The sequence below is a fragment of the Myxocyprinus asiaticus genome, chromosome 42 (assembly GCF_019703515.2).
Source record: "Myxocyprinus asiaticus isolate MX2 ecotype Aquarium Trade chromosome 42, UBuf_Myxa_2, whole genome shotgun sequence".
Taxonomy (NCBI): domain Eukaryota; kingdom Metazoa; phylum Chordata; class Actinopteri; order Cypriniformes; family Catostomidae; genus Myxocyprinus; species Myxocyprinus asiaticus.
Window position 1 is genome coordinate 11,584,348 of NC_059385.1, and position 12,129 is coordinate 11,596,476.

Genomic DNA, 12,129 nt, shown 5'->3' on the forward strand with positions numbered 1-12,129 from the left:
GTGACGCAACTCTTTTTATTACATATATCAATGGGACACAAATACACAGGTACTACACAATCGTACAATGTTATTAAGTATAAAAATAATATATAAAAGACCAACTCCCAGTCAGAATACCCAAGAGATGTGGCTTGAGATCTCTTACACGTCATCCATTAGATGCACCTCACAACAACACCAATTAATTGCCCAGCAGCAAGTTTACTACATATGACATGCATATGTAACGGTGGCCAGCTGATAGATAGCTGTGCAATGTGTATTATCCTTACACTCCTGATCTCAAGAGGTGCACTAGCATCTGACACTAAAAGCTGTAGCCTTTAGCCTCCTTGTTAGCGCACCTGCCTCCCATGCTGGAGACGCCGGTTCGAGTCCTGTATGGAGCGGGTAGAACAGGAGTGTCACAATGGTGCCGTGACCCGGATGGGAGTGAGGTTTAAGGGGGTGAGTTTAACAGTGGCCAGCTGATAGATAACTGTATCATTTGTTGAAAGCTGATTCCGTGTTTTCATGTGCTGTTTGTGTTGATTTGAGTGTAGAATCAATAAAAATTGTTAATGACCAAAAAACATTGTATGATTTTGTAGTGATTGTAGTGCTGCGTCCCATTGATAAATGTAATTTTAAAAAGTTGTGTCACTTTGTATAAAAGCCCCACGAGTTAATGAGTTAACACAAGTTTATTTTTTACATTTAATAATATATTTACTAAATGTTCATCCAGGCTGAGGCAATTACATCAGCAGCACACTCAATCAGCAATCTACGGCTTGCAGAAATTAACATTACACTTATGGAGATAGGGTGACTAGATGTCCCAATAACAGGGACAGTCCTGATTTTACACGCCGTGTCCCACATCCCGACGGACTTACAGTCGTCACCTTGTGTCCGAATCTTAGCTATTAGAATTTTATGTCCACTCCAATCTATGTTCATGATGCCTAAACATTAATTTAGCATTCGCTTTTATCCAAAGCAACAGAACATTACATTTATCAATGGGACACGAATACACAGGTACTACAACATCATACAATGGTAGTAAAAATAAAATATAATAGACCAACTCCCAGTCAGCATATGGCCAAGTGATGTGGCTTGCATCACCTCACAACAACACCATGATGTGCCAAGCAGCAAGATTCTAATACATATGGCATGCATAGTTTACAGATAGTTGTGGTTCGGGTCAATATTTAATGAAAACTGAGACAAATTTGCAGAGCGATCCCAACTCTAATTCTAATTAATGGGATTAAGGCAGTAGGCTACAGACGACGGGGCAAGTTGACCAATCAGATGAAAGGGGTGTTTCAGTGCCGCTCACATGTGCATATCAAATATTCAAGCAGTAAATAATTTTTTTTAAACAATGGAAGAAAATGAAAATTGAGCCATTTCCCCCTTTCTCTTTATTCCTTTTTAAATAGAAAATGAAATGGTCAACAGAAAATTAGTTTGTATCTGCTTATTTTATTCATCAGTGTTAAAACCAATAAAGAAGAAACCGCATTTTTCGTTTTTCATTTTTGGGTTAAAAAATAAAAAGGAACGGATGCAAAAGTACAAGGACCGAACTTGTTTTCTTTGCATTATTCGAGGTCTGAAAACATTTAATCTTTTTTGTTATTTTGACCAGCGGTCATTTTATGTAAATAAATGCTCTAAATTACAATATTTTTTTGGGGAATTTGGGAGAAATGTTGTTAGTACTTTATAGAATAAAACAAAAATGTTCATTTTACTCAAACACATACCTATAGGGAACCTGGGTAGCTCAGCAAGTATTGACGCTGACTTCCACCCCTGGAGTCATGAGTTCAAATCCAGGTCGTGCTGAGTGACTCCAGCCAGGTCTAATAAACAATCAAATTGGCCTGGTTGCTAGGAAGGGTAGAGTCATATGAGGTAACCTCCTAGTGGTTGCTATAATGTGTGGTTCTTGCTCTCGGTGGGGCGCGTGGTGAGATGTGCGTGGATGCCACAAAGAATAGCGTGAAGCCTCCACATGCGCTCTGTCTTCACGGTAATGTGCTCAACAAGCCATGTGATAAGATGCGCAGATTGAAGGTCTCAGACACAGAGACAACTGAGATTCGTCCTCTGCCACCCGGATTGAGGCAAGTCACTACGCCACCACAAGGACTTAGAGCACATTGGGCATTCCAAATTGGGGAGAAAAAGAAAAAAAACAAAACATACCTATAAATAGTATAGATAGTAAATCCAGAGAAACTGATCATTCTGTAGTGGTCTTTTAATTTTTTTTCAGTGCTGTACATAAAGGAGGACGCTTTTCAACACACAGTCTTTGCCTGATTACTAGTAAAGATGCACAATTATAGGATTACTTATAAAAACAATGGCGCCCACTAGTGCTTCAGTGGATTACTGACGTCCTCTTATTTTGTGGCTTTCGATGAAGAATTTTGTCATAACAATAAATAAGCTTTTATAATGAGAGTTTATGATTTATAATTTATTTATTTATTTATTGTTTGTTCATAGAATTATACATCTGTTATTTTGGCAGTACCTCCAGCAAGGACATTTACTGCACATTATACATTTTGTGGTCGTAACCTCGTACTATCGCATTTAACGGGAAAATTAACATTTCCCATTTAGCACTCCGCCTTGTGATGAGCTCTGGGATCACGTTACCCAAGCGCTCGCCTCTCACTTCCTCATTTTTGTAGGACTATAGAGCACAGCGTGCGTTTCTAGAGGCCTCCGCCTGCCCTCTTTCCTTTGATTGAAAGGCTCTAAACCAATCACATTGAACTATCTATAGACGCCGTCAAACTCGCTTTGATTGACACGTCTCTCAACCAATCGGCATCACGTGAGGGTTTGCCCATCAAGGTCGCGGTTATGGCTTCCTAGGCAAGATTTACTTTGTTTATGCCGCGGTGCGGAGTTCAGTCGCTGTGTCTAGTGTTCATGTATGACATTATTTAATAAATGTACACGTTTTAAAAGACAGCCTTGGGTCTGGCTCTTATTGCCCAGGAGTTTCTCGCACATGGGGCTGAGTTGTATGGCTGAATAAGGTGATCGCCCACGGTGCCGCAGAAGGATGAACTCCATCGCCGGTCGGGATCTCGCCGTGTCCGCCGGTGCTGTCAACAGCAACCCGGGAGCCTCATCCTCCAGAGTCCTGCATGTGGAGCTCACGTCACAGCAGGTACACCTGCAGCAGCCACATTAAGCCTTTAACTATCCGTATATTAGCGTGTATGTTGGATGAATGCATAGCAGATCTGCTTGTGAATGTGTCACATGTCTCTACGCCGGATGAATATAACATTGGGCCTCCACAGCCAGAGGGGTCTGAAATAGAATTTACAAGGGCAACATACTGGCATTGTTTACTTTTAAAGTGCGTGTTTGTTCTTATTCTCATTATTAAATATACTAGAGCTGTTTACAAGATAGTAATGCATAGCTGGCTGTCTTGTCACTTATGAGTCTCCAAACTCTTTGCACAAATTAGAAAAAAAAAAAAAAAAAAAGCCCAGCCAGCTCTCTAGTATTATTGATGCTGAAAAGACTTGTGCCTATGTTGAGCTGTCTTATAGGGTGACCTGGGCTGCAGAATTTTGACAGCAATTACATAACTTACCATAAGTGATGTCGTTCTTTCAGATTGGCACACATTGTTTGAATTATACACATATGTTTGCCTGTTTAGATATAAACACCTTTGTTATTAAAGGAATAGTTCACCCACAAATTAAACCCTAACATATCCCAGATGTGTATGCCTTTCTTTCATCTGCAGAAAACAAAGTTTTTTGAAGAATATCTCAGCTCTGTAGGTCTGTACAATGCTAGTGAATAGTGACTAAAACTTTGAAGCTCCAAAAAGCACATAAAGGAAGCATAAAAGTAATCCATAAGACTCTAGTGGTTTAATAAGTGATTTGGGTGAGAACAGACCAAATTATAACTCTCTTTTCACTGTACATCTTGGGCACGATCATGATTTCAAGCTCGATTACACTTCTTAGTGCTTGACGCATGCACAGATTGCTAGATGGAGCTAGGAAGTGTAATTGAGCTTGAAGTCATGATCGCCAAGGAGATTGCTGATGTCAAGATTTATAGTGTAAAAGAAGTTCAATTTTGGTCTGTTCTCATCCTAAGTCTACTGGATCGCTTCAGAAGGCTTGAATTAAACCACTGGAGTCATATGGATTACATTTATGCAGCCATTATGGGCTTTCTGGTGCTTCGAAAGTTTTGGTCACCATTCACTTGCATTGTATGAGATGGGTAAATGGTTAATTTTAATTTTTGTGTGAACTGTTCCTTTAATGTCTGCGTTTGTGCGAGGAGGAATATGGAGCGTACTGTCAATAGGATTGCCGTTAGAGAGAAGCTGTGATTGTGTGTGTTTTAACTTTGCAATGTTACAATACACACAGCACACACACACATAGCCTAAATAAATCTGTCTGAAAGTGTATAGAGTCTAGGCCACAGTTATGTAGAATGATAGCCATGTCCTGCAGCAAGCATCCATTTCATCACATCACTGCTTGCTGGGAAGTGTTTTGGAGATCCCAGGCTGATGATTAGGCATTCTGTGCAATAGAATGTTTCATTACTTACTGGATGCAGGGTTTCTTGCACAACAAATTAGCTGTTTTTACTACTGTATTATGATTTCATGCACTGGCACTAAAGTGTAAGTCCCCTCTATGCCTGCTCTTAATTCTGTATATATTTGCAATGCCGCATTAAAGCTGAACTAAATGATGCCTGCTCTGACCTCTTAGCCCCTTGTATTAAAAGCAGTTCTGATGCTGCTTTGGTTCTGTGTAAATGAAATGCAACATCAGAGCAACCTTAAACTTTGTTTTTGTCATGATGGAGTATATTTTTATATATTTTCATATTTAAAAGTATAATTTAATATTTCCATTAATTTCTTATTTATATATTCAGAAATAACTCAGCATTATTTATACAATTGTAATTGCTGTGTAAATGCATTTATGCCACCTCTGTGCAGCATTAAACATATAGTCTGTGTAAATACACCTTAATGCAACTTCAGATGCAGCAGCTTTGCAACCTTTGCAGTGTAAAGATGGCTTTGGTTGGCTTTTGATATTAATCGGAAATACACTGAAATATGAAACTACTGTAAATAGTCTCTTTCACATGATAGTGGCTTGTCAGAGCTTGTCACACCTGTCTAGTTTATTTTACTGGAAATGTCTCTTATGACACCATTTGCTTTTGCAATTACAACAGTCACTTGTGACAATCCTACTGCTTAAGGCAAAGTCTGAAAGGGCTACTGTTTATAGAACATTATAAACTACAGTTCGCCTTTGTCACACCCCTTAACACCATTCACTTTCTCTTGCAGCTTTGTTTTTAAATGATTTATTGACTTCAGGATGAGTTTAATCATGCTTAATATTATGTTTTAGTTTAATTTAGCTGTTCGGAAAAAAAAAAACATACGCAACTCTGTGAATTGCTTAATAAGGAAGTTAAAGGGATAGTTAACTTGACCATTTACTCACCCTCATGTTGTTTAAACCCGTATTACATTTTTTTCCTTCCATGGAACATGAAAGATGTTTGGCAGGATAACAACTTTTTCACTTCACGTGTATGGGGGGGGGGATGCAATGAAAGTGAATGGTGACTGAGACTAACATCCTTCCTTGATGAACATCTACTTTTATGTTCCACAGAAGAAAGCAGGTCATTCAGGTTTGGAACAGCATGAGAGTGAGTCAGTTCATTTAGACTTTCTCTCTGCTAGTTAAGTAGCCTGTTAACCTACAAAATTGGACCTCTCTCAACTTTTTCATTTTGGAGTGGTAGGCTAATTGGCCCAGGATATCCCTTAGTATTTTGTAGTTTGAAATGAGACTGAAATGGGGGAAAACGTTGCCTGAACAAAGTGTGGTTTTGTTTCAGTGGCTTGTAAACCTACAGGCATCCCATGACTTAGAATTAGTATTTAAAGCCTCACGGGCAGCCCTGAAATGATCTGTGGCTGGTTGTGATGAAAGCTGGTCAGGTGAAGACTTAGTGGGCTGAACTCTTTGATTGTTTCATTGGAATGGCTCCGGCCCCGTGCCTTGAAAAAGGCTCTTGGTTATGGCAACACTGGTGTTTTTCATGTCCTGTAGTCATTTTCTGAAAAGACTTGGAATAAATACTAAAGCTTCTGTTTTAGACTTCATTGTTTTTAATGTAGCTTGTCCCCAGCCTCCTTGTGTATACTGGGCTCAACAATAAGGATAGTCACTGGCCTGGGGCCAGTGTGAGAGTCTTTGGGGCCAGTTGATGGAACCACATTTTACACTTGTTGATTGTGTACATTTGTTTTTATGCCTTGCAGACTTAAAGATATTTGTGTTTCTGTGATGAATTGAACATTGTTGTTGATAATGTTCTTCTGGCTGGCTGACAAAGATCTGATTTTGTCAATTTTGTGATAATTTTGGAAGCATCAGTTAGTAATGTTTTGCTTTGGAAATAATATTGGTTTATATTTTCCAGATATTTCTGCGAATTAAATAAAACTTTTTTTATTTTTTTAAATAAAAATATTTATTGAATAACTTATTTTCTGGCACATATAAAAAAAAATAATTAAAAATGAATTAAAAAAATATATGTATTTTTTTATTTTATTTTTATTTTTTATGTCGTAGGGCTAGTGAAAATTTTGTCAGGGCAAGTAAAAATCTTCACTATCTGAAAAATCCTTATTGTAGAGCCATCGTATTCCTATTTCATTGAATTTCTTTCTTGCTTTTTACCTCTCTTTTTTAAACTGCAAAAGCTCTTAAGGAAACCCTTTCCATGCCTACCAACTCCTTTTTCCGCTTTCCTCCTTCAAAGCATTAGACTTGTGCCCTATGTGCAGCGGTGATATCCTGTTTGAGTGAGGGTGGAGGTCTCGGCTTAGGTTATGTTGTGTGAGGCGAGACTCACAATGAGGTTTTGTTTCTGTATGTGTTGGTCTGTTCCTGTTTTGAAATGCCCGGGAATTGTAATGGAAAAAGCACCTTAAAAGCATCACAAAACAATCCATTTGACTCATGCACTATATTCCCAGGCTTCTGAAGCCATACAGTAGCTTTGTGTGAGGAACCTACTGAAATTTAAGTCATTATTCACTGAAAGTCTTTCCATGACAATCTCACTTGGCAGCCGAGGGCACCATTCACTTTCATTTTAAAGGGCAGCATGGACATTCTGATAAAAATAACTCCTTATGTGATCCATGAAAGACAGAAAGTCATGATGACAGATTGTTCGTATTTGGGTGAATTTCTGTATTTCCAAAGTCCTTTTCAAGGCAAGTCAGTCTACTGGGTGACCATCTTTGGAATGCTCCCGAATAGGCTGGGGAGCTATTTTCAGTGTTAACAAGCTACTTAAAAGTACAGCTCCTATCTACTTAAATGGAGGAAGACTGAAACCTCTTAAACGGTTGGTAAAGATTACAATCAAAGAACATTTAAAATCAGTAGTAAAATCTGACAACAACGGTATCATTAAATTGTGCTTCTTTAGCTCAGTTCACGCTATTTTCCATGCTGGTTCAGCTAATGCGCATGTTCTCAAGTTGACTGACAGGCGATGTCTGTATCTGAAAGGTGATTGGCTCTTTTACCTCAAAGGCAGGATTTCCTTTTCTCTGTTGGCCATTGGGCGTTCCAATTTCTCCCATTCATTTTAATAGCAGTGGTCTGTCTCTGCTAAACTATCTCTGCTATTCCTTAATATTTGTCTTTGATTGCTTGAAAGTTTATATCCAATGCCAAACCATTCATCAAGTATAGGCCTGTTGTCATACTAAGCTTTGCAAACTGAGGTAAGCATTAATGAAACTGTGAGGCAGGTATACTGATCTTATTGGGTGTCTTTCAAAAGCTTATATCATCTTTAATGTGTCCATCTTTTTTCTCTCTCTCTCTGACAGTCTTTCTGTTTTTGTCCCCACAGAGGCGTTTACGTCACTTGCGGAGTATAGCGGCCCGTAACATTGTGAACAAGAATGGCTCTCCTCTGCTGGACACTTACTTCACCCTTCACCTCTGTCAGGAGGATCGGATATCACGAGGTGACCTATGCCAGCTTAACTGGCTGGAACTCTTTTATTTTTGGGGGCCTCGAAGCATTTGCCTAATTTAGTCCTAAAAACTGCCGTGTGCAGTTACTGAATTACAAAAATTATGATTGTTATCAAACAGGTTTCACAAGTGCTTCCACCGTCTACCATTAGTTGGACAAATGGATAGTCCCGCCCCAAACTCAATTCATTGGTTGAGAGCCAATGTTACTGTGTCAGGCTGCTAAAACAAACCAAGTAAAGTTTTTAAACGCAACAGAGCTACAGTGTTTACACTTTTTTTTTTTTTAGCAAAATCAACCAACAATTAACTAGTATTCTCAGAATGAGAAAAACAAAATATTTTAGCATCAAAAAAATTACACAGCAGATTTAAAATCAATTGACAATTTTGAAAGTGCATTTCTTTGAAACCTTTTCAAAATTAGTGGCTTATTTTTTATTTTCAAAGCTCTTATGGGGTAATCTGGGAACCACCGCTATTGTGCCGTTGAGCAAGACACTTAACCTCTAATGACTGCTTGCTTTTCTCTTCTCCTTTTCCAGATTTTTATAAGAGTGAAGTCATCCGAGACTCATTGGTGAGTGCTTTTGTTTTCATTGCCGTTGTGTCACTATCAGAACTATATGGTAGTGCTTATAATTCTTAAAATGTAAAATGAAAGACAAAACACAGCATATCATAGCAGCATAGTGTATCATGACTGAAACGTGGCATAGCTTGGCATATTATAGCACAGCATCAAAAACACTATTAACAAACCAAAACTTATGTGTAGGAAAATGAAAGCCTTTTAGTCACAGCACATATGTTTAACTGTTGAGTGTCTTCAGTGCCTTTTTTGGTGAGCCTGTCTGCTTAAAAGTTACCATAGTGTTTTCAGTGTAGTTACTACAGTTATTTTTACAAACATAATAAATGTATATGGGATGTTTTCCCAATAGTGTATTAAGCTTTTAGAATTTAGACATTTTATTTTGTATTTTTAAATGTCAGCTATGGCTAAAGAGTTGCCACAGTTTTATTATGGTACATTAACAGTAACTTTAGGATTTATGGTATAATAGAAACTGTGGCTGCCATGATACTTTTTCATAAGTTTTTTTTTTTTTTAACTGTCTGCATGCCTTAATTTATTGGCCAATTGTGATAGCAATTAAATTGTGAGGCTGCCACCAAAAGGTCTCATTATTATTTTTGTTAATCTTTTATTATTGTACATAAAGGAAAATGCTCCTGCAAAGGTGTGGCAGTGCATTTAAAAATACCCATAATAAAACCAATAATTTTGACTCTAAATTCTGATTGGATGAACTACGTCCAAAGCTGTTGTACAGTGCTGATAACTACACACCTGTGACTGCACAATCTATATTAATATGCCAGGTTAAGATGTGGCAACCGTAAACAGCCTATAGATTGGCTAATGAACTTACTTGTCTAAATTTTTTTTTATTCTTATTATTAATATTAAAGGGATAGTTTACACAAAAATGAAAATTCTCTCATCATTTACTTACTCTCATGCTTTCCATTTGTATGACTTTCTTTCTTCCTTCTGCTGAACAAAAATTATGGTTTTTAGAAGAATATCTTGGCTCTGTAGGTCCTTACAATGCAAGTGAATGGTGGCCAGAACTTTGAAGCTCCAAAAATCACATAAAGGCAGCATACAAGTAATCCATAAGACTCCAGTGGTTAAATCCATTTCTTCAGAAGCAATATGATAGGTGTGGGTGAGAAACAGATCAATATTTAAGTTCTTTTTTTTAATATAAATCTCCACCTTTGACCAGCCCCAACCAGTAGGTGGCGATATGCACAAAGAATGCAAATCACCAAAAAACAAAATAAGAAGAATGTGAAAGTGAAAGTGGAGATTTATAGTAAAAAAGGACTTAAATATTGATCTGTTTCTCATCCACACCTATCATATCGCTTCATAAGATATAGATTTAACCACTGGAGTCATATGGATTACTTTTATGCTGCCTTGATGTGATCTTGAAGCTTCAATGTTCTGGCCACCATTCACTTCCATTGTATGGAGCTACAGAGCTAAGATATTCTTCTAAAATCTTCATTTGTGTTCTGCCGAAGAAACAAAGTCATACACATCTGGGATGGCATGAGGTTGAGTAAAGGATGAGAGAATTTTCATTTTTGGGTGAACTATCCCTTCAAAACATTTAACGATTTACTGAACATTGGTGTTTTTATTCACACTACATGTTCTTTGTTTTTTAAAAGCATTAAGAAAACCAAATGCATCAGGACTTTTTGTTGAACAAATGGCAGATCTAATCTGTCATCTACACACAGGCATTGATATTGATTCCAGAACCACTGTGTCATTTACTGATATGAAACAGATTTGCTAAATTTGCTTTTTGGGTTCACACTATACAACTTTCAATTCTTTGAATCAATTCCTTTATTTTAATACACCTCGAGGGATATCTGAATGTGGCGCCCGTCACTAAGATCTGAAAGCAGTTTAATGACCATGTGGTCACTCTGTCATGGACTGTAATTGTGCTGAAAAACATTGACTCATACCAACTGCTAATATGTGAATGAAAGAACAACACAAGCACATAAAACCATATGACCATCAGTAGTGGAACTGGTACAGACACGATTTAAGCCGTAGCTGTCGCATATACTCTGACTGTAATAGATGTTTTGGTATTGATGGTGATTTGAAATATTTAAAGCCACGATTTCTGGATCTATCAGTGCGCTTTCCCGCAAAATCACACCTCAAAGTCGAACAAATAGCTGGAGGGCTGTTCTGTTTATTTGTCTGTTTTTCTGGGTGTGCTTTCTGTTTACAGAGTAGGCAAAGCCTAGATTTATTTACAGTTATCATTACATTTATAAGCCATTAACCATTTAATTGCATGTAGTATCTTTTGTGGTGTTTTTAAAATTAAATTAAAGTGATTGAATTTTCAGTTTAGTATGAACTATTCCTTTAAGAATAAAACCGCTATTGGGGGGGCCTGGGTAGCTCTGCGAGTGTTGACACTGACTATCACCCCTGGAGTCACGAGTTCGACTCCAGGGTGTGCTGAGTGACTCCAGCCAAGTCTCCTAAGCAACCAAATTGGCCCGGTTGCTAGGGAGGGTAGAGTCACATGGGGTAACCTCACGATTAGTGACGGTCACGATTAGTGTTTCTCGCTCACAATGGGGCGCGTGGTAAGTTGTGTGTGGATCGCGGAGAGTAGCATGAGCCTCCACGTGCTGGGAGTCTCTGCGGTATCATGCACGACAAGCCACGTGATAAGATGCGTGGATTGACGGTCTCAGAAACCCACCTGGATTGAGGTGAGTAACCGCGCCACCACGAGGACCTAATAAGTAGTGGGAATTGGGCATTCCGAATTGGGAGAAAAGGGGATTAAAAAAAAAAAAAAGAATAAAAATGCTTTTGTCCTCGTCAGAAGTCATTTGCATGAAAAGAAAGTAACTGATACCATTTTGTCCAGCACAATCAAGATCTAACCTTCTTGCCATGTGCCACTTGCAGCCTGCTTGTTTGTTTCCTCATTTCCTGTCTCACTGGCCTCCTTCCTTTCTACACCTCCTTCCTTCTGACCTTCTTTGTAATAGGCATGTAATCATCTTCATTTCAGCCTCTCTCAACAACTTCTGACCATCATGTTGATGGCTGTTTTGTATTATTTCTGCTGAGCTAGTCACTGTGATGGGAATTTTGTCAGATACACATCTAACCCTCTTTAGACTGCAGACTGCATGTTCGCACAGATTTGCAAATCTGTTTATGCTGTTAGTTTTTGAAAGCTTGGCTTCATTTTACTGCATCACTGAATCTTATGGTGCTGACAATCCACACTTATGTATTAATATTATTATTTAACATTTTTTTTTATCCTCTTTTCTCCCCAATTTGGCATGCCCAATTCCCACTACTTAGTAGGTCCTCGTGATGGCGCGGTTACTCACCTCAATCCGGGTGGCAGAGGACAAGTCTCAG

At 38.3% G+C, this 12,129-nt stretch overlaps 1 protein-coding gene across 7 annotated transcripts in view; it reads left to right on the forward strand.

Annotated features, from left to right (window-relative positions):
• Positions 1–2,869: 2,869 nt before the first annotated feature.
• Positions 2,870–12,129, forward strand: part of uvrag (UV radiation resistance associated gene) — a 142,492-nt gene continuing 133,232 nt past the window's right edge. For all 7 annotated transcript variants that reach the window (XR_007895807.1, XR_007895808.1, XR_007895809.1 and 4 more), the window contains exons 1-3: positions 2,870–3,196; positions 7,999–8,116; positions 8,672–8,706. Coding sequence is in view for 4 of the 7 variants with exons in the window: in XM_051684415.1 (XP_051540375.1) it covers positions 3,089–3,196; positions 7,999–8,116; positions 8,672–8,706 (261 nt within the window). In the remaining 3 variants the exon portion in view is untranslated. The remainder of the gene's footprint in view (positions 3,197–7,998; positions 8,117–8,671; positions 8,707–12,129) is intronic.